Genomic DNA, 23,529 nt, shown 5'->3' with positions numbered 1-23,529 from the left:
TTATTATTTATTTCTCTACCGCAATAGTGGGGCAACACAGGAGAACATACACTCAATGTCTAGTTTATTAGGGACACCTGTACGTTCACAGGTATATGAATCATGTGGCATCAGCTCAATGCAAAAAAACAAATCCTGCAGATTTTAGAGCTTGAAGTGTGATTTTAAGCGTAGGATGGATGTCGATACCAGATGGGCTGGTTTAAAGAATTTCTATCTGCTGATCTCCTGGGACTTTCACGCACAGCAGCCTCAACATGATCTAAAGCTCTTATAAATGAGCAGCTGTACAAGTGTTCCTAATAAAGCGGACGGAACAATATATACGAAAAAAGAGAAGCAGGAAGGTGATGTGAAACATAGATAAACAGACATAGAGTGCCAAGCAGAAAGACGGGGGAAAAAAAGGAAGAGAAAAAAGAGATAGAGAGGGAGATGTATAAGGACGTGTCTTTAAACATGGAGATGGAGAAAGAGAGACAGATGGAGGAGGAGTGACAGACAGAGGGAAAAAATGTGAGATAGATTGATACATGAGAGATTTACACAGCTGTCTCTGTCTGTTTTTAGGTGTAATCAGCCTGCATTCTGCCAAAACACCTCAAAGATGCATGCTGCACCTTCTCATATATATACATTTGATTTGGGTGGATTTTTCTGGCAACCCTGAACATAATAACACACTTATCTTTGAGGTTTAATTACTCCTTACCTAGCTTTATTTTTATTTATTTTTTTTTTTTTTTACAGAATATCGCTCATACCTCAGAGCTGTGAGGTGAGACTGTCCAATTCTGATTGGTCAGAATGCGAGCCGAACTCAGGGTTGCCAGATCTGTGTAACAAGCGCATCCCATTGGTCTATCAAAACTTCCCTAATGACCACAAACTATCCCAACTATTATAATATGCCATTCCTACCAATCCTAAAATTGAAAATATGCACTTTAGGATATTTCTTATATGTTTTTAATCAAGTAAAAATATTTCCGTATGTCATACGATACATTATTTTGCAGCTAATAATAATCCAGGAGGAAGAAATCCTCCCAATATGTTACCATGGAAACGAAAACAGGAGCCCAGTCACAGTCTCCGTCACTGTACCAAAAAGTCAACAGATTAAAATGAATCAATAAATGTAGATCCTACAGCCTTGGCAACCCTACCCAATTTCCAAGACTTTGTCATTTCTATAGTATAGACTGAGAGGGACGTGTTTTTTGAATGCACTAAATAAACAGATTTTAAAAATGCAGATGGTTGTTGTAACGTTTTCTAAGATGAGACGTTTATTTAACCTTTTCGTTATTTAATATCCATATTTATGTCCACCAGTTTCACACTGTGTCTCAGTTCAGCCCTGAGTATGTGTGTGTGTGTATGTGTGTGTGTGTGTGTGTGTGAGAGAGAGAGAGAGAGAAAGATACACTGGGGACAGGAAGACAGAAAGAGTGTGAGATAGATAGACAGATAAAGCTGCTTGTGGCAGTGTTGCTCTTCGTTAATATTAAAAACACCCTGAGACTCTGCAGTAGGAGTGTGAAAGTTCTGCAGTGGAACAGTATGCTAATTAATTATTCATCATCCTCATTAATTATTCATGACTTTGGTTCCTGTTTATTACACCGGAGCTGTTTATTACTGTTATTTATTACTGTTTTTATTACACTTATTACAATAATGAAGGAAACATAAATCTCTGGACATATAGATTTCTTTACCTGTCTCGCTGCCTGTATTTCTCTTTCTCTCTCTCTTTCTTTCTCTCTCTCTCTCTATCTATCTATCTGTAATTATTTATCCCTTCAGTGAAGCAATAACACTCATTCTGAAAATGAAACATGTCAAAACATGAACGTGAAATGTTGTAAGAAGAACAAAATCCCTCTGTCTGTCTGTCTGTCTGTCTATCTGTCTGTCTGAAGGCATCTCCGTGCTTTATTAACTTCCTCGACAGATGTCACATATTCTTGTGCATCTCCTTATTAGAGCTAATGAAAAATCACACAGCGAAATGAAACAATTCGCCTCAGAGAGACGTGAAAGCAATTTGTTTACAAGCTGTCCTCTTTCTCTCTCTCTCTCTCTCTCTCTCTCTTTCTTCTTCTCTCTCTATCTGTCTGTCTCACAAACATACACCACAACACCCCCAGCCATGCATATGAACACCTACCCAGACAGATTAGTTCACTAATCTGATTTATGCATTTAGACAGAGAATTTCATTCTCTCTCTCTCTCTCTCTCTCTCTCTCCAAAAGTGAAGTCAATATCTACATTGAGAAACAGGGTTTTTACAATAGCATCTAGACTATTAAACACAATAATCCAATACACGTGGGGAAAAAACTCTTTTTTTTGCAGTCAAATGTAATATGTATCTAAAAATCAGGAAACAATTTTAAAAATGTAAAAAGAACGACTAATACATGACCAAGATGACGGCAAGCACTGGCGTCTAATTGGAGTCTAATATATGTTCAGTATACCTCTGCATGAATTGTTTCGATGTAGAATCCAGTTCAATTCAATTTAACTTCACCCTGTGGCTGTTAATCAGTAGGATTTGCATTTTATTTTGTTATATCTCAGTTCATGAAGTGTACACATCTGGATCTGGGTGATTTTATATATAAATAACGAAGATGAAGGTGACCAGGGTTTGAAGGATAAACTGACCGATCATTCATCTGCTGAGAGTGAAGTGTTGTTTATAGTTTTTGAGATCTGTAAGGAAAAAAAATGTTCATTTAACTGTTCTTTAATTGATTAATAGTGTCTTATAGTGTTTGTGTAAAGACGCAAAGACGACTGCACTTGATTGCAGATCACATAGTAATGGCAAAACATCTCCAAGAAAAAGGTCATAGACTGTCAACAGAAACGTGGGACGGTAGGTGCTATTGATGCGCGATACCCTTTACCCAGCAGACGCCACTCAGTGCTCATACAGACTTCCTGAGAGACATAAGAAAGGCGGATTTCTCAGACCTGCTGTCAGGATCGATTCCAAATCGGCAAACACCGAACCCTTGGTGGCTGAATGACACACTGACTCACGCCGAGAGCTCTGTGAACAACTCCACTGAAATATGTCCCTATATAGTAGGAAATGTTCTACATGTTCTACCTACACCTGAAGAATAAGAAAGACTCTTATTTCATAATAAGGATGTATACATTATGGATAGAGGAGACAAGGAGCAGATGGAATAGACAAAACGTATAGACAATACACACATCAGAGAAAAGCCTTCAAAGCTGGAGGTTATGGCACGACTTAAGAAAGGATGATGGTTCAACTAAACCACCAGACCAGCAATAAGAAGCAGAACAGATCTGATCTCGGATGGATTTGGGTTTGTATTTCAATCCAAGCAACACACTCAGACAGAACACTGAATCCTGAGTGAGTCTGAATCAGAGTGATTCACTGAATCATTTGCTGTTCATATACAAAACAAAGAATTGCAAGTGTGTGAAGAAACAGCAAAAAAAAACAAATCACCCCAGAACAGAGAGCACAGAGGCTTTATGCCTCCCAGGTTTGTTTGTTTGCTACAGCTCTGTCCTGTGGCTCTGTTTAGCAGCTTACAGATTTGATTCATTTCCTGCAGTTGAGTCGATTCAGAGTTGAATCACTTTCTGGATGCGCAAGAACATAATGTGTTCACACCTGCCTAAAGAACGTCACCAAAAGGAAAAAAACATCCATGTGAAAGTGCTGGAATATGCATCACAATATATTACTGGTTGACAAATTAAAAGAAAAAAACAAAATGAAGCATGTTAGTACAGTATCATGCCACTGAACAGCTTCAGAGAGCCTTCGGTTCTGCAAGAAATCGTACTGTTGTGATGAAAACCAATATATTTTCTTCTGAAATATTTTCTGTTTTGATAAGGATGATGGAGGAGAGCATGGTGACTATTATTTACACGCCCTGTAGATAGGGGTGTGGTCACCCTGGAAGTAACCACACCCCCTTAGGATAGAAATATCAGCCAAATTCGACCATATCCTCAGCATAGCTGCATAACACAGCCAGCTTTAGTTTGATTGATTGTTTCTTAGATTAATCTGCCACATATTTGTCTGCTTTGTACCTGTGAGGTCATCAGTAGGCCAGGATCCGAGTTCGCAGGCTCGACACGTGTACTCGTCGAACACGTACTCATTCTCTTTACAGGGAGTGCAGGTCCAACAGCAGCTCACCTCGCCCTTTCGGATCACCTGCAGAGACAGTGAGACAGAGAGTGAGACAGAGAGAAAAAGAAGAAGAAAGAAGGAAGTCGAGGAGGAGCACTATTTATTTTTTTATGGAAGGCTTGCTAAAAAGCTTCACAGATAGATAGATAGATAGATAGATAGATAGATAGACAGACAGACAGACAGACAGACAGACAGACAGACAGATAGATAGATAGATAGATAGATAGATAGATAGATAGATAGATAGATAGATAGATAGATAGATAGATAGATAGATAGATAGATGAGTGCATTTGTGCACTTCAGTGTAACACTAAACAGACCAGGGTTCTCCCCGTGCTCCTGATTAATTAAGGAGCCCTGAAGCCAATTACAAGTTGAAACTGGATTAAATGTAAGAGAAAAAAAGTTCACTATCCAATTTGTCACCTCTGAAAGTGTTAAATGAGCTTAGCGAAGTGAATCACTGCAGGCCTGCTGGAACTCATCACTCCATTTAATGTGTGATAAATCAAAGACGAACTTAAAGCTGACATTTTGTAACCACTTAGAGAAATGTCATTAAGCCTCATGGTGACATTTCACTAATTCTGTCAATGTGTTAAAGTCCACTGGAGAAAGAAAACTCTAACCTCTCTCACTCCCTCTCTCCTTCTCTCTCTCTCTCTCTCTCTCTCTTTCTCTCTCTCTCTCTCTCTCCAATGTAAAGCATCTTGTTTCTTAAACCCTGAGCAACATTTATTCACCTTACATCACCTGGATTGCTGCAAATAATCCATTGGGGTTTTTTTTTTTTTTTTAAGTAGAATAGTGATGTGGAAAAGTGTGATTTTTTAATGCTCCATCAACATTCTGCAGCACACAGACTCACAAACTGAATGAGTGTTAGAGGAGTGTAAGGCACTGACCTTGATCTGTCCTTTATCACAGGGCTCGCTGCAGACAGACTTAACGACACTGTCTTTGTTCGGCCAGATTTCGTCATCGTCTATCTGCAGGCCGCTGTTATCCCAGCTGCCCACGTTAGTGTAGTCATAGTAGTCTTTCCCCATCTTTTTAAAGTTCATGATCACATAGCTACACACACACACACACAAGTCCATAAATCTTAACCCACACGATTGATAGGTTGATTGAATTGTCACAGCATTTCTCCGGTACGCCTAATATGTCCTCAAAATGACTCACTCACTCATAATGACAGAATAACTGACTGACTGACTAATTAACTGATTGACTGACTGATTAACTGACCAATTAACTGACTGATTAATTGGCTGATTAATTGGCTGATTGACTGACTAACTGACTAATTGACTGACTGATTAACTGCCTGACTGACTGACTAACTGACTAATTGACTGACTGATTAACTGCCTGACTGACTGACTAACTGACTGATTGACTGACTGATTAACTGACTGATTAACTGCCTGACTGACTGACTAACTGACTAATTGACTGACTGATTAACTGCCTGACTGACTGACTAACTGACTAATTGACTGACTGATTAACTGCCTGACTGACTGACTAACTGACTGATTGACTGACTGATTAACTGACTGATTAACTGCCTGACTGACTGATTAACTGACTGGTTGACTGATTAACTGACTGATTAACTGCCTGACTGACTTATTAATCTGACCGATTAGTTGACTGGCTGATTAACTGACTGTCTGCTTAGCTGACTGATTAGTAGACTGACTGATTACATAACTAACTGGTTGACTGATTGATTGACCTATTAGTTGACTGGCTGATTAGCTGACTGACTGATTAACTGAATAACTGACTGATTAGCTGACTGACTGATTAGCTGAATGACTGATTACATAACTGACTAATTAACAGAATGAGTGACTGATTAGCTAACTGACTGATTAACTGACTGAATGACTAACTGACTGATTAGCTGACTGACTGATTAGTTGACTAACTGATTAGCTGACTGACTGATTAACTGACTGACTAACTGACTGATTAACTGACTGACTGACTAACTGACTGATTAACTGACTGATTGACTGTTTGACTGATTAACTGACTAATTAGCTGACTGACTGATTGACTGACTGATTAACTGACTGTCTGATTAGCTGAGTAACTGCTTAGTTAGCTGACTGACTGATTAGTTGACTGGCTGATTAGCTGACTGACTGATTAACTGACTGTTTAACTAAATGACCAACTGATTAACTGACTGTCTGATTAGCTGACTGACTGATTAACTGAATGACTGACTGATTAGCTAACTGACTGATTAACTGACTGACTGATTAGTTAACTGACTGATTAGGTGATTGACTGATTAACTGACTGATTAACTGACTGAGTGTTCAGCTGAAAGTTTGACTCAGCACCTGATAAACTGAATCTCTGCTCTGTCTGAATGCTCTGCTTACCTTCCCGGTGAATCTCCATTCTCATCGAAGTAGATGTTCTCTCCATTGACGCCAGTGAAGTTGGTCTTCATGAGAAACTCGAGTAGTTTGGACCCGTCGACTGGCCGCATGGCATCACAGAGTCCCACCATCCCAGGACAGAGAACTCTCTGCATCTTATGAAGCCCGTATGCCATGCTGTAAATCGCATTTATTACAAAACCCATCTTAGTGTCCTGGGCGTACTGCTGCCGCAGAGAATCCCGCTCTGGATGGGACAAAGACACAGAGGGAAGAAGAGACGTCCCTGAGACAGGAAGTGCCCGGTAACCAATCTTTAAACAGGTGTTTAAAGCAGCCTCGAATGTTGAAATGAAATGCTTTAGTAATTATATGTTCAGGTCTTTCCTTTGAGTCATGTCATGGATATTTTATTTGCGCCCATCAATCTTTTTCAAATTACCTCATATATAGCAATCCTATTATAGCACATGTCAAATTAATTTCAAATCAGTCACTTATTTTTAGATATTTCTCTCTTTTCCTAATATAATGACGAAATTTCATATTGGTGCAGCTCTCCACTGAAGAAGAGTCAGTCTGTTGACCTTTCAAACGTAGACACAGTCTTCTGAAGTACTTTTAAGAGGATAGCTATTTTCCTTAGCTTGTTAGCCAGGTGTCATTACTAGGGTCAGTTGTGAAGCTTCAGAAATCGTGTCACCTTAGCATAGGTTCGCTGGTTCGCTAGTGATAGAAGTGTAGATTATGAAAATTTGTTTCTCAGAAAAGCATGTGGAAGTAGCTTTAGTTAGATTACTGAAACTGTGTGTGTGTGTGTGTGTGTTGGTGGAGAGAAGAGATGGTTTTTGGCCTGAAATCTAATCACCTCAAAGTCCTGATACACTCTCCTCCATCCTGACCTCATCCATTATACCTGAACACCCCTGGAGTTTAACCTCAGAACACCTCTCTCTCTCTCTCTCTCTTTCATTCTAACCAAAATTCAGTAGCAGACACAAATTGTGTTTCATTCATGTTCCCCTCTTCTTTTCTTATTAAAATGGGTCTATTTGAACCTGTGATGCTTTGATGTGACATGTGAACAGTATGTGCTGCAGGTATGCATGAAGAATAAAGCAGAAAAGACTCGGAGAAGGACAGAGGAAGAGAGAGAAAGAATAGAGAGAGTTAGGAAAGAAAGGACTCTTGTCAAAAGAAGGGCAAATGAGGGCAGCGACAGCGTTAGAGGAACAGAATGACAGGTACTCCGAGTGTAATTTAGTGGTTTTGGTGAAAAAGGAAGGAGAGATTGGAGAATAAAAGAGCATAATTTGGTGCTTATTGTAGTCAGATCTGGGGTGTGAGGTAACCGAGGAGAGAGATCTTTGGCTTTAGGTGACCTAGACATGTTCTTGATTATTAAGTGAAGGTTTTATGGTAGGGACACAGTCCTGATTTAAAGGTTTTTGGCCAGACATGTTGAACTGGGTTTGAGTTTGCAGGATTAGAGTGCATTTTGGTTTGTTTGTTTTGCTAAACTGGAACTGAGCTGAGATGGAGGACATGATGAGCTTGGGTCATTTCCTGTTTAATGAAAAGGGTTTGGGTTCTGTAGAATTTATTAGAAGGTGCCTGGGGATGAGTTGTTGAATTTGTGGGTTATTTAAATCAGACTGGGTCACTTGTGCTTTACCAAACTGGGTTTGATGGAGAGAGCTGTGATTGTGAGTTACTGTAAATGTTTTGGTTTAAAGGAATTTGTGTTGAGTTGCATTATTATTATTCTGGGGTTGAGTTTGGGTTACTATAGTGGGGTTGAGTTGGTGATTAGATTAGATTAGATTCAACTTTACTGTCATTACACATGTACAAGTACAAGGCAATGAAATATGGAACTGGGGTTGAGTTTGGCTTAATAAACAGGGGTTGCAACAGTAATTAAACCTGGGGTTGAGTTTGGGTTATTAAACTGATGTTGATTTTGGGTTATTATACTGGGGTTGGTATGTGTTATTATACTGGGGTTAAGTCAGTTATTGAACTGGGTTTGAGTTTTGGTTATTATACTGGGGTTGAGATTGTGTAATTACCCTGGGGTTAAGTCAGTTACTGAACTGGGGTTGAGTTTTGGTTATTATACTGGGGTTGAGATTGTGTAATTACCCTGGGGTTAAGTCAGTTACTGAACTGGGGTTGAGTTTAGGTTATTATACTGGGGTTGGGATTGTGTAATTATCCAGGGGTTAAGGCACTTATTGAACTGGGGTTGAGTTTGGGTTATTCAACTGGGGTTGAGTTTAGTATACTGATGTTGGGATTGTGTAATTATACTGGGGTTAATGAACTGGGGTTGAGTTTAGGTTATTATACTGGGGTTGGGATTGTGTAATTATCTGGGGGTTAAGGCAGTTATTGAACTGGGGTTGAGTTTGGGTTATTCAACTGGGGTTTAGTTTGGGTTACTGTACTGGGGTTGTGTCAGTGACTTAAGTGGGGTTGAGTTTGAGTTATAAATCTCGTTTTAAGTTTAGTTAATTGAACTGGGTTTGTAAATTCATTTTTAAAGGGTTTGCTGATTGGATGAATCTGACTGATTTTGGCCAAGCAGCTGCTGGGTAAATGTTAATAGAAATGTTTTTTAAATTTAATCTGATTGCCATACTGTATGTTTGGGTTATGGCTCATGAGTTCTCCTCATGTGCTTGGACAAAAGGTGGGTTACTGAAAGTGGTTTTGAGCTGAACATAAGTTGTGTTTGGGCCAGGTGTGTGATTACTGATACAGGATTTTAGTTTAAATTGCTGGAGGCAGTGATTATCATATGAAAAGCTCTCTTCTATTAACATGTAAACACATTCAGGAATAAATAGACAAACAAGTGGACCAGGAGAAGTGATGAGTCTCATCCCCCACCACCACATGCCCACATCTTTCTGATTGTAGCATAACAATGGCACTGAATTTCTGGTGTGTGTGTGTGTTTGTGTGTGTGTGTGTGTGTGTGTTAGACCGTGGGCACAAGTGGTAATTAGTTATGACTATGAGAGGAAAGTCCAGACTGTCATGTTTACAACCATATGAAAGAGAATTAGCTTGTGTGTGTGTGTGTGTGTACGCACTGCTACAGGTCCGGTTGTAGTTAGGGTTCTCCTGAAGATGACCCTTTAGTCTGCAGTGGAAACGATGCTGCCAGAACTCAGGGAACCACGGATTGCGCAGGTTGTTGTCAGGACGTAGTTTTAAATAGTAATCATCAAACCACTTCACATCTGAGGAGCGCAGTTTGATTGTGATCCCACCGGCTGCCTCGCGCACGTAGCCGTCAGTCACGTCATAACGATCCGCCCATCCGTCACTGGGAGAAGAAAGGGGCGGGGACAAGAGACAAAAACAAAAACGCTTCAGTGCCCAGAGCTATTTCATTTGGGGCGGAGATTTGCTTTAACATTAGTGTTAGGTATAAACATTTCTCCTCCATGTGATTCCCTTCCTCTCACATATCTATCTATCTTTCTTCCTCTTTTTTATTCCTTTTTATTCTCCCTCACTTTGTATTTCTCCTATTTTCTCTCACACATTTCTAGTATCTCTCCACCCTTTGACATCTTGCACCCTAATTCCCTCATTTCTCAGCCAATACTGCATGATCTAGTTCACACACACACACACTGCAACTCACTTCACAGTTGTACCACTTGGAATCTCTCAAAACGCCGTAGTCATGGATACAGTCGCAGCCAATCACATTGCTGTGTACTCTGAGGGTATCAACTACACACGTGGGGCAAAAGATGATGCCATCTGTACTCTGTGTGTGTGTGTGTGTTTGAGAGTTCTGACATTCCAAGGTCAGCAATTACAACAAAGGTGACCAATTAATGTGCAGCAACACGGCCTGATATGCAAATGCACCAGCAACTAAAGTCTGTGTGTGAGAGATAATGCGCGCACACACACACACACACACACACACACACAAAATGGCTGGGAGTGGTTGTGTTCATAGACTTCACGACAAATGAAGATTATACAAATTGTGCACATAACATGGGGTTCATTCAGGAGAGATGCTCTGTGTGTGTGTATGTGTAAGAGCTTAATTGGCACACACACAGCTCTTAGCCAGATGGCTTGGAGAAATCCACATGAAAGTTCCTCCAGTTCTTCAGTCATCTGATGTCCACGTTCTGGTGTCTTGGATCTTCACTCAGCCCAAAACACCTGGGGTCACATGACCATAATTCTGATGTGGGCGGAGTCAAAACACAGTATACAGTAGTATAACGTACATGTAGGTGTCTGAAGATATTATGCTGTAAATTTTGTATCTTGTCATCCTGCTGAAGTTAAACATCAGACAGAGGAGTGGAATTTGTTACATTTGTGAATGAATCATCTCTCATCTTTCACGGTGTGACATTTTGTTCAGATCTGTCTGTATGGATTCTCTGATTCACTGTCGCGCTCTCCGTCTTCCTCTCTCACTGTCCAGCATTTATTTTTAGTCCATTACTCTCTCTCTCTCTCTCATTCTGTCTCTCTCCTTCATTTTCTGTTCATTTCTGTCTCTCTCTCTCTTTCATTCTGTCTTTATTTCTGTCTCACCCCTTCATCCATTTCTCTCTCTCTCTCTCCTTTATTCTCCATCCATTTCTGTCTCTCTTGCCTTCATTCTCCCTCTATTTCTGTCTCACTCCTTCATTCTCTGTTCATTTCTGTCTCTCTCTCCTTTATTCTGTCTCCATTTCTGTCTCACTCCTTCATCCATTTCTCTGTCTGTTTTGTTCTCCATCCATTTCTCTCTCTTTCTACTTCGTTCCGTGTCCATGTCTCTTCTGCTCAGCTATCCTTTTCTCCTCACGTTACTAAGCTTTTCAGGTTTTTCCTTTACAGCTTCACTCAGGTGTGTGTTGTCATGGTGACAGGGCTGCAATAGTGAGACTAGGTCCTGGCAGGTGTCCTCCTGCACACCATCACCACGCTACAGATTCTGAATCTCCTGAAGTTCTTCATCACTCCATTACTCTGGTGCCTTCAATCCACCAGCGAAGCCCGACTGTGCTTCACTCAACCGCTCTGAAGACTAACTAGTTGCTCTAGTTGTCCTGTTTTAGGGTTTTATCTTGATGGCACACACACCTGACCCTTCTTTCCTAGCATGAGGAAACATCTGGAGGAGAGCATCTGCTAAACGCTGTTCATATATCACATATATCACTCTCTCTGTCTCTGTCTCGTTCTCTCTGTACAGGAAGCTCATTAATCACCTACCTGTCATGCTTTAATCACCTCTAGCCAAGTGTAACTCACACACACACACACACACACACATACACACACATACACACACACACACAGACAGTAAACACAAAGTGAACTCTGAATTATGACTGTCCCTTTAATGAAGCAAAGCTTTCAGACCCATAAATCTCTCTCTCTCTCTCTCTCTTGTAATCTCTATCAAAAAAGTCAGTTTCCGTGGAGACAAGAGGCAAGTGATCGCCATGGCGATAGATCTGTCACTGTTTGTTTAGACTAAAAAAAAAAGTGTAAATAGGAACAACCGACTCACCACAGAAAGAGAGGGAGAGAAAGATACCAATATATACATTATCACACTCTATCTATCTATCTATCTATCTATCTATCTATCTATCTATCTATCTATCTATCTATCTATCTATCTATCTGTCAGTAAAGAAGAAGGGGCGGAGTCTAAAGCAGGTGTATAAATTCATACCGACGTCGCATCCATCACACTTATGCGATTGCCTTGTCGCCACGGCAACACTGACAAACTGCACCGTGTCGCACCACACGCCCCCTAAACTCACAGTCATTACTCACACACACACATACACACACACACACACACACAGAATTATTCCTTATGGGCCAAAGCCAAAATGAGCGAGAGGCTCCTCATTTCCTCTCTCTGTGTCTCTTCATCTCTCTCTCTCTCTCTCTCTCTCTCTCTCTCTCTCTCTGTGTCTCTCATTCACCAGCTCACACAGCTGTGTGGGCGAACTGCAATTATCTTTGGTCTTCAAAAAGCTCTGTGTGTATTTTAGAGAACATCTGCGAGTTCCTTCACACACACACACACACACACACACACAAACCTTTGACTTAGAAAAGCATTTATTATGCTCCTATCTGACGTCCTGTAACGAGCACACTGGAATTTCTGTGTGTGTGTGTGTGTGTTAGTCTTTGACACAGCTAGCCTTTGATTGATGTTAGACTTAAATAAATGATTCACTTTTTTTTTAATGCCTCACTCTCAGCACTGTCTCACACTCATGCTCTCTCTCTTCTCTCTCTCTGTCATAGACAAAATGAGACAGACCTTGCCAGTACTGTCTGTGTAGAAATCATTTAAGAAATGTCATATCACACACATACATGTAAACATACACACATACACACACACGTACACACACACACCAGAGCTGAGTCAATAACAGTGAGTTCCAGACAGCGAGAGGGTCAGTGGAATTTAAATGCTATACACGTCGTGGCTCTTCTGTCCTACACACACACACACAATGGAGCTATACTGTATGACTTTATTTGATCTTTAAAAATCTGGCAACATGGAACTGGCAAAAACGTGAACTGAGAAATGCATTTACAGTTAGCATTAGCATTGTCTATGAGTTTTATTTACTGCATTTGTTAACCTTCTTCCTGTTAATAGAGCACTCATTTAGGGCGAGCAGTTCAGAAGATTCACGAAGATTGAGGTTTCTATATTTAGTTCAGTATTTAGAGGAAAAATAATTAAACTGCACTGAAAGCCAATAAACTCCTTGTGTTCAAAAGCTAGCTGTAGCAGAGTCATTTCTGTGGCTTACGCCAGTGCTAGCATGCTAACTTTAATCTGTTAGGGATTGTAGCTTGTTTTCATGGAAGAGGTTAAGCGTAAGAGGGAAAGACGTGGCAATACTGGTACGTTAGCTGGCTAAGAATATCTAGTTTAGCTAGCAGTCAGTTAGCTGGTAATGCTAATTTAGAGGTGTGAACAGTTCAGTTCGGTGAGCACTGAGCCATATTCACTTCCTCCCTCTCTACATGTCTCTACATGTTTAATGTTAAAGTTTAATGGAAAATAAATTCAGTGCTGACAGGAAGAGAGTTGTGTGTGAGTCCAACTTCCTGATTATTCATCTGATGGCTGTGAAGAAGGCTTTTAAATGAGGATGTCTCTCTCTCTCTCTCTCTCTCTGAGTGTGTGTGTGTGTGTACTCTTTATAGCTCTACAGCCACTGACAACATGCATTTACAGTAGTTTTACTGTCCCTCATTAGAGCCACACACACACACACCTTGGGCAGATGGTAATTACAGTAGTGACACTGTGTTTCCTCCTGCTGCTATAACACACACACACACACACACACAGGTCACAGACGTCTACAACACAAGGCACCTAAAGACACCTGGAGCACAAATACACACCTCCATCTCGCAAGTTCTCTTTCTCTCTCTCTCTCTATCACACACACACGCACACACACGCACACACACACAGCTGTAACACACCTTTACAGGTAGATCTATTTGTGTAAGTGAGTGTGGTGTGTGTGGGGGGGGAGTGGGGGGGGTTGTGTCAGCAGTGGGTCCCTTGTTTTCCTTCTGCCCTTCTCTCACTTTTACTCTCACTCTGCGGTGTAGGGATTCAGTGCTGTTGCCACGGTAACAAGCAGCAGAAGGGGCTTTGCATTCCATCTCTCCCTCTCTCTGTCTTTCGCTATGTCTTCCTATCCAGGTCTCTTTCCATCCCTAGTAAGAAGGGAGAGGAAGGAAGGGAAAAAAATGATGTCCATGAAGTCAGGGCACAGAGGATTAAAGACTGAGTGAGAGAGAAGGAGAAAGAGAGAAGAACACTACAGAACCAACAGTGTGGAACCACAGCAGAATTTTAGAATGACTTACAGTACTATAAGTATTAAACATCAACACTACACCAAAACTACAGTGACTTTACAATAATACTACAGCTAAACTGTAACACAACTAGACTACACAACAACTCAACTACAGCAAAATATACATCATAGCAAGACTACAGAAAACATACATCATAGCAAGACTACAGCAAAACTACAGAAAACCTACATCATAGCAAGACTACAGCAAAACTACAGAAAACCTACATCATAGCAAGACTACAGCAAAACTACAGAAAACCTACATCATAGCAAGACTACAGCAAAACTACAGAAAACCTACATCATAGCAAGACTACAGCAAAACTACAGAAAACCTACATCACAGCAAGACTACAGCAAAACTACAGAAAACCTACATCACAGCAAAACTACAGCACAACTAGGCTACATCAAAACTACAGCACAGAAAAACTACATCACAGCAACAATACATCAACACTACACCACAATTAGACTACAGCAAAACTGCATCACAACTAGAATAAAGCAAATCTACATCACAACTAGACTACAGCAAAACTACACCACAACTAGAATAAAGCAAATCTACATCACAACTAGACTACAGCAAAACTACACCACAACTAGACTACAGCAAAACTAGACTACAGCAAATCTACATCACAACTAGACTACAGCAAAACTACATCACAACTAGACTACAGCAAAACTACATCACAACTAGACTACAGCAAAACTACATCACAACTAGACTACAGCAAAACTACAGCACAGAAAAACTACATCACAGCAACAATACATCAACACTACACCACAACTAGACTACAGCAAAACTACATCACAACTAGACTACAGCAAAACTACATCACAACTAGACTACAGCAAAACTACATCACAACTAGACTACAGCAAATCTACATCACAACTAGACTACAGCAAAACTACACCACAACTAGACTACAGCAAAACTAGACTACAGCAAATCTACATCACAACTAGACTACAGCAAAACTACATCACAACTAGACTACAGCAAAACTACATCACAACTAGACTACAGCAAATCTACATCACAACTAGACTACAGCAAAACTACACCACAACTAGACTACAGCAAAACTAGACTACAGCAAATCTACATCACAACTAGACTACAGCAAAACTACATCACAACTAGACTACAGCAAAACTACATCACAACTAGACTACAACAAATCTACACCACAGCAACACTACACCACGATTAGACTACTAGCAAACCCAAGAGCAGGGAGATTACAGTGATACACAACTGCAATGCTACAATATAACATGAACATTACAGCAAAACTACAGCAATATTACACAACGTTACAGAAAAACTAAAACATACCTGAACTAATACACAGCAACATCACCATGATGTCACAGTAAAACTACAGCTAAACTAGGGATATTATTATTGTATATTATTGTACATTTTTATATATTATTATTATTATTTTTATCTATAACATGCCATAAGCTAATCAGCATGGGGTTGTGGTTGTTTTTCTGTATCTATACATTTATTCACTGATTTAAATCAACACACACACACACACATCTCGCTCTCTACTTCTATGAATTGTGTGAAATAATGATAAAGAAATCATTTCATTCACAGAATAAATATGAAACAAAGGAATAAAGAGAAAAATAAAAAAGGGGAGGATGTGGTGAGAAATGGGGACACTCCAATATTCCCCTAAGATCATGGTAGTTCGTTACCATGGCGACCTGGGCACGAGTGACAAAGCATCGTGGTGAAAATGATATAATGGTTTTATTAAAGGATTCAGTGTTTTGTATTAAATGTTAAATCTTTTTTTCCAGATATTATTGTTTTATTCACATTTTATTATTGTGATGGAAAAATAAGGTCTTGCAAAAGTGAGGCAGGGTCTGCTCTGGAAATACTGGATGCTGGTGATTGACTACAGTGAAATCAAATGCATGCAGGATTGTGAAATAAATCCCAGTATTCATTTTTAGCACAAATTAATACTAACACAAAACTATAGGAATATTACACTAATGCTACAACAGTAATATTGCACTAAAACTACTCAAGACTACAGTGATATTACACTAATACTACACAGAACTAGTGATATTACACTAATACTACACAAAACTAGTGATATTACACTAATACTACACAGAACTAGTGATATTACACTAATACTACACAAAACTAGTGATATTACACTAATACTACACAGAACTAGTGATATTACACTAATACTACACAAAACTAGTGATATTACACTAATACTACACAGAACTAGTGATATTACACTAATACTACACAGAACTAGTGATATTACACTAATACTACACAAAACTAGTGATATTACACTAATACTACACAGAACTAGTGATATTACACTAATACTACACAAAACTAGTGATATTACACTAATACTACACAGAACTAGTGATATTACACTAATACTACACAAAACTAGTGATATTACACTAATACTACACAGAACTAGTGATATTACACTAATACTACACAGAACTAGTGATATTACACTAATACTACACAAAACTAGTGATATTACACTAATACTACACAGAACTAGTGATATTACACTAATACTACACAAAACTAGTGATATTACACTAATACTACACAGAACTAGTGATATTACACTAATACTACACAAAACTAGTGATATTACACTAATACTACACAAAACTAGTGATATTACACTAATACTACACAGAACTAGTGATATTACACTAATACTACACAGAACTAGTGATATTACACTAATACTACACAAAACTAGTGATATTACACTAATACTACACAGAACTAGTGATATTACACTAATACTACACAAAACTAGTGATATTACACTAATACTACACAGAACTAGTGATATTACACTAATACTACACAGAACTAGTGATATTACACTAATACTACACAGAACTAGTGATATTACACTAATACTACACAGAACTAGTGATATTACACTAATACTACACAAAGCTAGTGATATTACACTAATACTACACAGAACTAGTGATATTACACTAATACTACACAGAACTAGTGATATTACACTAATACTACACAAAACTAGTGATATTACACTAATACTACACAGAACTAGTGATATTACACTAATACTACACAAAACTAGTGATATTACACTAATACTACACAAAACTAGTGATATTACACTAATACTACACAAAACTAGTGATATTACACTAATACTACACAGAACTAGTGATATTACACTAATACTACACAAAACTAGTGATATTACACTAATACTACACAGAACTAGTGATATTACACTAATACTACACAAAACTAGTGATATTACACTAATACTACACAGAACTAGTGATATTACACTAATACTACACAAAACTAGTGATATTACACTAATACTACACAGAACTAGTGATATTACACTAATACTACACAGAACTAGTGATATTACACTAATACTACACAGAACTAGTGATATTACACTAATACTACACAAAACTAGTGATATTACACTAATACTACACAAAATGCTAGTTACGCATGTAACTGTGGTTCTGTGAATTTCGGATGACCGCCAGAGGCAGTATGAATACTTTGGATTATCGCAGCGCCAGCCAGATAGGTCGAGAGACTATACCAACAAAGTCACGTGGTGATGTATGCTGAGCTTATAAGCCACAGTAGCTTAGCATTCCGCCTCGGTACGCCTTTATCGTGCATTCCGAGTGAAAAAGAATTCTGGCGGTCATCCGGAATTCACAGAACCACAGTTACATGCGTAACTAGCGTTCTGTTTCATTCCTACTGACCGCCAGAGGCAGTATGAATACTTTGGATGACACATACCAACATAGTCATGAGGAATTCCACCCACCTGACAAAAACTTAAGGCTGCTCCTGAAGAACTGCAGAACACACGGCATGATGAGCAGCAACGTTAACCTTATAAAACCTGGCAAATGTGCAAGGAGAAACCCAGGTAGCGGCAGTGAAGATGTCTGCCAAGGAAACTCCTCTAAAGGCAGCCCAAGATGATGAGACGGCCCTAGCTGAATGGCAAGTTAAACCTGAGGACAATGGTTTCCCTGCTGCCTTGTAAGTCAGTATAATAGTCTCCACTATCCAGTTCAATAATCTCTGCTTCAACACTGGAGCAGCTTTCTTCACACCACCATAACAGACAAACAACTGGTCCGAACGTCTAAACTGAGCAGCAGCGTCTACGTAACACTTCAAGGCATGAACGGGACACAAAAGATGAGCTCTCGAACCACACCCTGAAGAAGTCTGAAAAGAGGCCAGTTCAATGTTCTGATTTATGAACTGAGGAAGGAGAACTTTTGGTAGAAAGGAAGGATTGGGTCGTAGGACCACCCCGGAGTCATCTGGCAACCAACGCAAGCATAGCTCACTGACAGACAGTGCATGCAACTCGCCCACTCGTTTCGTAGAGGCAACAGCCAACAGAAAAAAGGTTTTCAGGGATATCCATTTGATGTCATTGCCTTGCAAGGGCTCAAATTGGGATGAACAAATGAACGAAAGCACGAGTGGTAGATCCCATACCCAAAATTGAGGACTTCAAACAGGCTTCAGATGGCGTGCACCTTTTAGAAAACTGCAGACAAGTCTGTGAGATCCAAGAGAAGATCCCTCAACTGGGACATTATGCGCAGAAATCGCAGCAACATAGATCTTCAATGTGGAAGCGGCTTTGCCCTCTTCCAGTAAACGTTGAAGAAATCTCAAGACATTCGTTATGTCACGTTCCAGGGATGAGCGCATGCTCCTCACACCATGCAGAGAAAAATTTCCAGCGTGAAGCATAAATCTGATGAGTGGAAGAAGCCCTAGCATTGGAGATGGTGTGAATAACTGCAGGATCACAATGCTCCAGAGAAGGATTTATCCCAACGGCCATACCCAAAGCTGCAAACGAGCTGGGTCTGGGTGCAGATGCTGGCCTCCAGCTGGGAGAGGAGGTCCTTTCTGGGGGGAAGCTGCCACGGATTGTCTGTCAGAAGCCTCAGCAACAAAGGAAACCATGGTCTGGCTGACCACCGTGGTGCCACAAGTAGCACTCTGTGCTTGCGCAGAAGGATCCTGTGTAACATCTCCCACAACAGAGGAACTGGAGGGAACGCATATAGTAGGCAGCTCGGCCATTTGTGAGACAATGCATCCTGACTCAAGGGGCTGGACACCTCGGTCTTTGCAAACCATAATCGACAGTGAGTGGTCTTCTCTGAGGCAAAAAGATCCACCTCTGCCCTTCCGAACCGTAGCCAGATCTCCTGCACCACATCCGGATGAAGCCTCCATTCCCCTGGATGCAATCGATCCCTGGAAAGGGCATCCGCTGTCTGGTTGCATGCTCCTGAAATATGAGCTGCCCTCAGTGAAGTGAGTTGCGGCTGACACCATGTCAGGATCTCGTGAGTAAGTTGTAGAGACCTGCGGGATTTCGTGCCACCCTGGTGGTTTAGATGGAACACTGTTGAGGTATTGTCGAACCGAACAAGAACATGGCAGCCTGCCAGGACCATAGAGCCATGAACACCGCACGTAGTTCCAGCAGATTGATATGTTCTTTTGCCCAAGTAGCTGTCCATCGTCCACAGATTCCCCTCCGATTCCATGTTGCCCCCCAGCCTGTGAGGGAGGCGTCGGTTGTGACCATCTCTCGCCGAGAGGGAACAACACCCAGGGGCACTCCTGCCTTTAGAAAATCTACCTGTCCCCATCACCTCAACACACATATGCAACTGTGAAAAATCACAACCAGTCGATGGAGATGTCGGGAGGGATTGAGTCATAAGCTGTTGTTCCATAACTGTAGTGGTCTGAGGTGGAGCAAACCGAGGGGACTCACCATTATAGCAGCCGTTAACATCCCTAACAGTTGTAGAACAATCCGGTAACGCAAAGACACACCTGGCCGAAAACGAGCCAAGAGTTGCAGAATGTTTGTCACGCGTCCCTGCGACAGGGAGGCAGACATCAGGCAGGAGTTCAGGGTCATTCCTATGAACGTAGTGGTCTGTGCTGGAATCAGACAGCTCTTTTTCTCGTTCACAGAGAAACCCAACTTCTGCACGTGCCTTAAAAGCAGCTTGGAGTCTTGCACGGCCTGTTGTCTTGTGGGTGCACAAAGCAGCCAGTCGTCCAGATATGGTAGAACACGCATGCCTCTCATCCAGAGAGGAGACACCTTGTGAAGACGCGGGGAGCAACTGGTAGGCTTGATTTTGGAAACTGAAACGCAGAAACCTTCTGTGATGAACAGCAATTGGAACGTGAAAATATGCATCTTTCAGGTCGACACTCACAAACCAATCACCCGCTGCCACAGCCCGAGGAACGTCGGCCGTGTGTAGCATTCGAAAAGGAAGGACCTTCAGGAACAAATTCAGATGCCTCAAATCGAGAATTGGGCGGAACCCACCGTCCTTTTTCGGAACAAGAAAATATGTCGCATAAAACCCATCTTCCTGAACAAGGGGATGAACTTTTTCTATGGCTTCCTTCTCTAACAGAGAACGAATTTCCAGAGAGAGAGCCACTGAACGAATTGTGTCTCTGACAACCGTCGGAACAATTTTTGAAAATCTGGGAGGCCGGCGTCGAAACTGTAGAGTATATCCTCTGTTTAGAGTTGACAAGACCCAGGGGTCTGCTGTGTTGGTCTTCCGGTACTCTAGCTGTTCTATTGAAAAACGATCGACCACCGGCGCGGATATCTCAGGCTTTACGTATGCGGCCGTGGGGGGACGCTGACGGGGTCCTCCTGGCAACTGTCGTTGAGGTGGTCGAGAAGCCCGTACGTCATCAGTAACACGAGGCCTTTGATGGAGCTGTGACTGAGGTGCACCATGCTGGTGGAAATGGGTGTCTATTGTGGCATAGTGATGACGATTTTGAACTGCTGGCATCTTAAAGGTAGAGTTGCGCTGCACCTGCGTCAGTTGGCGAGTGGCTTCAGACAATTTTACCCTCTTTTCCAACAGTTCTGAAACATTAGGTCCAAAAAGGGCAAAATAAATAACACTGGTTACATTTGTTTGTTCCCGTAACTTAGACAACAGAAGAAAGCTTTTAATTTTATTGAAGGCACATCGCAGTACCGTATTTAAGGACCAGTGTGTCCACATTCACGTCACTGTACCTTACAGAACCTCTCGTATCATTAGTTAGAGGACAGGACGTGCAGGATGTTGTGTACCTGTGTGGTTCCCCGAGGGCAGATTTGAGTCACATGGTTACTGAACACAGGACTGGATTCAAACATCCCTGAGCCTCATTTTCATTACAAAAAAAAATTCATTAGAAAAAGCAGATATAGTGAACAACATTGTGGAACGTTTCTAATGCAATAGAATATGTTCTCCAAGAATTCTGGGATTTAGTGTTTTTAGCAGCAGGAAGTGTCAAGCGGACAAGGTTCAGAGCTCGATATAGCCTAATGACGCATAAGGGCAGAAGACAGGGTGGTGATTTGATGGGTGTGTGGGGGGGTGGGGTTTAAAGACAGCAGGGACGATTTACTGGAGCAGTGAGGCAGTTAGATCACACTCACACACACACACACACACACACACACAACAAAGCAAGTGAGTCATTAATATATAAAGGCAGTACAGGTTTGTGTGTGTGTGTGTGTGTGTGCAGTTTATTTGAGCCAACATAAAGATGATGATGGGAGTGATAATGAATCTCATGGCAGTGGAGAAGATGTTGCTCATAGTGATGGTCACGGTGATGGTGATGATATGGAACGCTATCAGAACATATACGATGGAGTTAACGGCGACGAGTCATGTCCGAAACGAAGGTGACTTTTGTAGTTATGGCACATTGGTAACCTAGCAACATGGTGAAGTGTTGGTGCTGCCTTTGTCTCAACCTGTTTTCTTACACACACATTTGTAGTCTTATGAGACCACATAGGCACCAAGTCCTTCAGTTTTGTACACAACGATGATTATTGAGGATTTATACTGATGATGATGAAGATGATGATGAAGATGATGATGATGAGGCTTCTCAGTCTCAGACCTGCCAACGAGCATGAACTCCCCAGCGAGGTTCTGACGTCTCATGGCCATGAGGATTCCGCGGACGGTCATGCCCTCGCAGAAACACACCACCACCCGCGCCTTGGGCAGACGACTGCGCAGCTTCGCAAGCAGACGGTCAAAGCTCTGTTCGCCTGCATTACTCCAGATCTTATCAGAGTGTGCGATGCAGATCCCTTCCTTTAGAGCCATCTCTTTAAACGCTGCCATTCCACTTTCACCATAGTTTCCTGGACACACACAGAGAGAGACAGAGAGAGAGAGGGAGAGAGAGAGAGAGAACGAGAGAGAGAATTCAGAGTGATTATACAGTACACAAGTGAGAGAGAGGCGGCTGAGCGTAACGAAGAATCGAGGATGTGTGAAAAAGAGAATAAGGAAGAAAAAATGTTTAAGAGAGTGATCATGAAAAAGACAGAAAGAGAACCAGAGGGATTCTAGGGAGGAAAAATGATAAAAGAATGCAAAATAATGAAGGGACAAAGAAAAAGGCTGTAAGAGACACAGAAAGTCTGGTATAACAATGGTTTATAATAATGAAGCAAAATAAAAGGAGAGACTGAGAAAAGAAAGAGAGTGAGACTGATGGAGAAAAACGATTTGATTCCCAAGGACATTTAATGGAGTGAAATAATGTGAATGTGGAGAAGAGGAGGCAAAAGAGAAAACAAGACAGATACGATGATGGAGAAAGAGAAATAATGAGAGAGGGGGAGAAAAAAAGAAGACAGAATGTTTGTAGAAGGAGAGAAAGAGAAGATGGATGGCTGCTGTGTTAGAAAAGAAAGAGAGACACAAAGCAAGTAAATAGAGTAAGACAAAAAACTAGGTGTTAAAAGTATGTGGATGTGTGTGAGGAATGAGTCTATTTATAACGAGGGGGTGGAGCCATGGCT

The 23,529-nt window shown here is 40.9% G+C and overlaps 1 protein-coding gene across 1 annotated transcript in view; it reads right to left on the bottom strand.

Moving 5' to 3' along the window:
• Nucleotides 1-23,529, bottom strand: part of grm5b (glutamate receptor, metabotropic 5b) — a 41,549-nt gene that overhangs the window by 6,198 nt on the left and 11,822 nt on the right. Inside the window, exons 3-7 of the mRNA XM_058414135.1 lie at nt 22,614-22,863; nt 9,725-9,960; nt 6,624-6,870; nt 5,124-5,292; nt 4,110-4,236 (exon numbers count right to left, since the gene is read on the bottom strand). Of these exons, the coding sequence (XP_058270118.1) occupies nt 4,110-4,236; nt 5,124-5,292; nt 6,624-6,870; nt 9,725-9,960; nt 22,614-22,863 (1,029 nt within the window). The remainder of the gene's footprint in view (nt 1-4,109; nt 4,237-5,123; nt 5,293-6,623; nt 6,871-9,724; nt 9,961-22,613; nt 22,864-23,529) is intronic.

This window comes from Hemibagrus wyckioides, linkage group LG17 (assembly GCF_019097595.1).
Source record: "Hemibagrus wyckioides isolate EC202008001 linkage group LG17, SWU_Hwy_1.0, whole genome shotgun sequence".
NCBI lineage: Eukaryota > Metazoa > Chordata > Actinopteri > Siluriformes > Bagridae > Hemibagrus > Hemibagrus wyckioides.
This window is presented reverse-complemented; position numbering and strand designations above follow the sequence as displayed.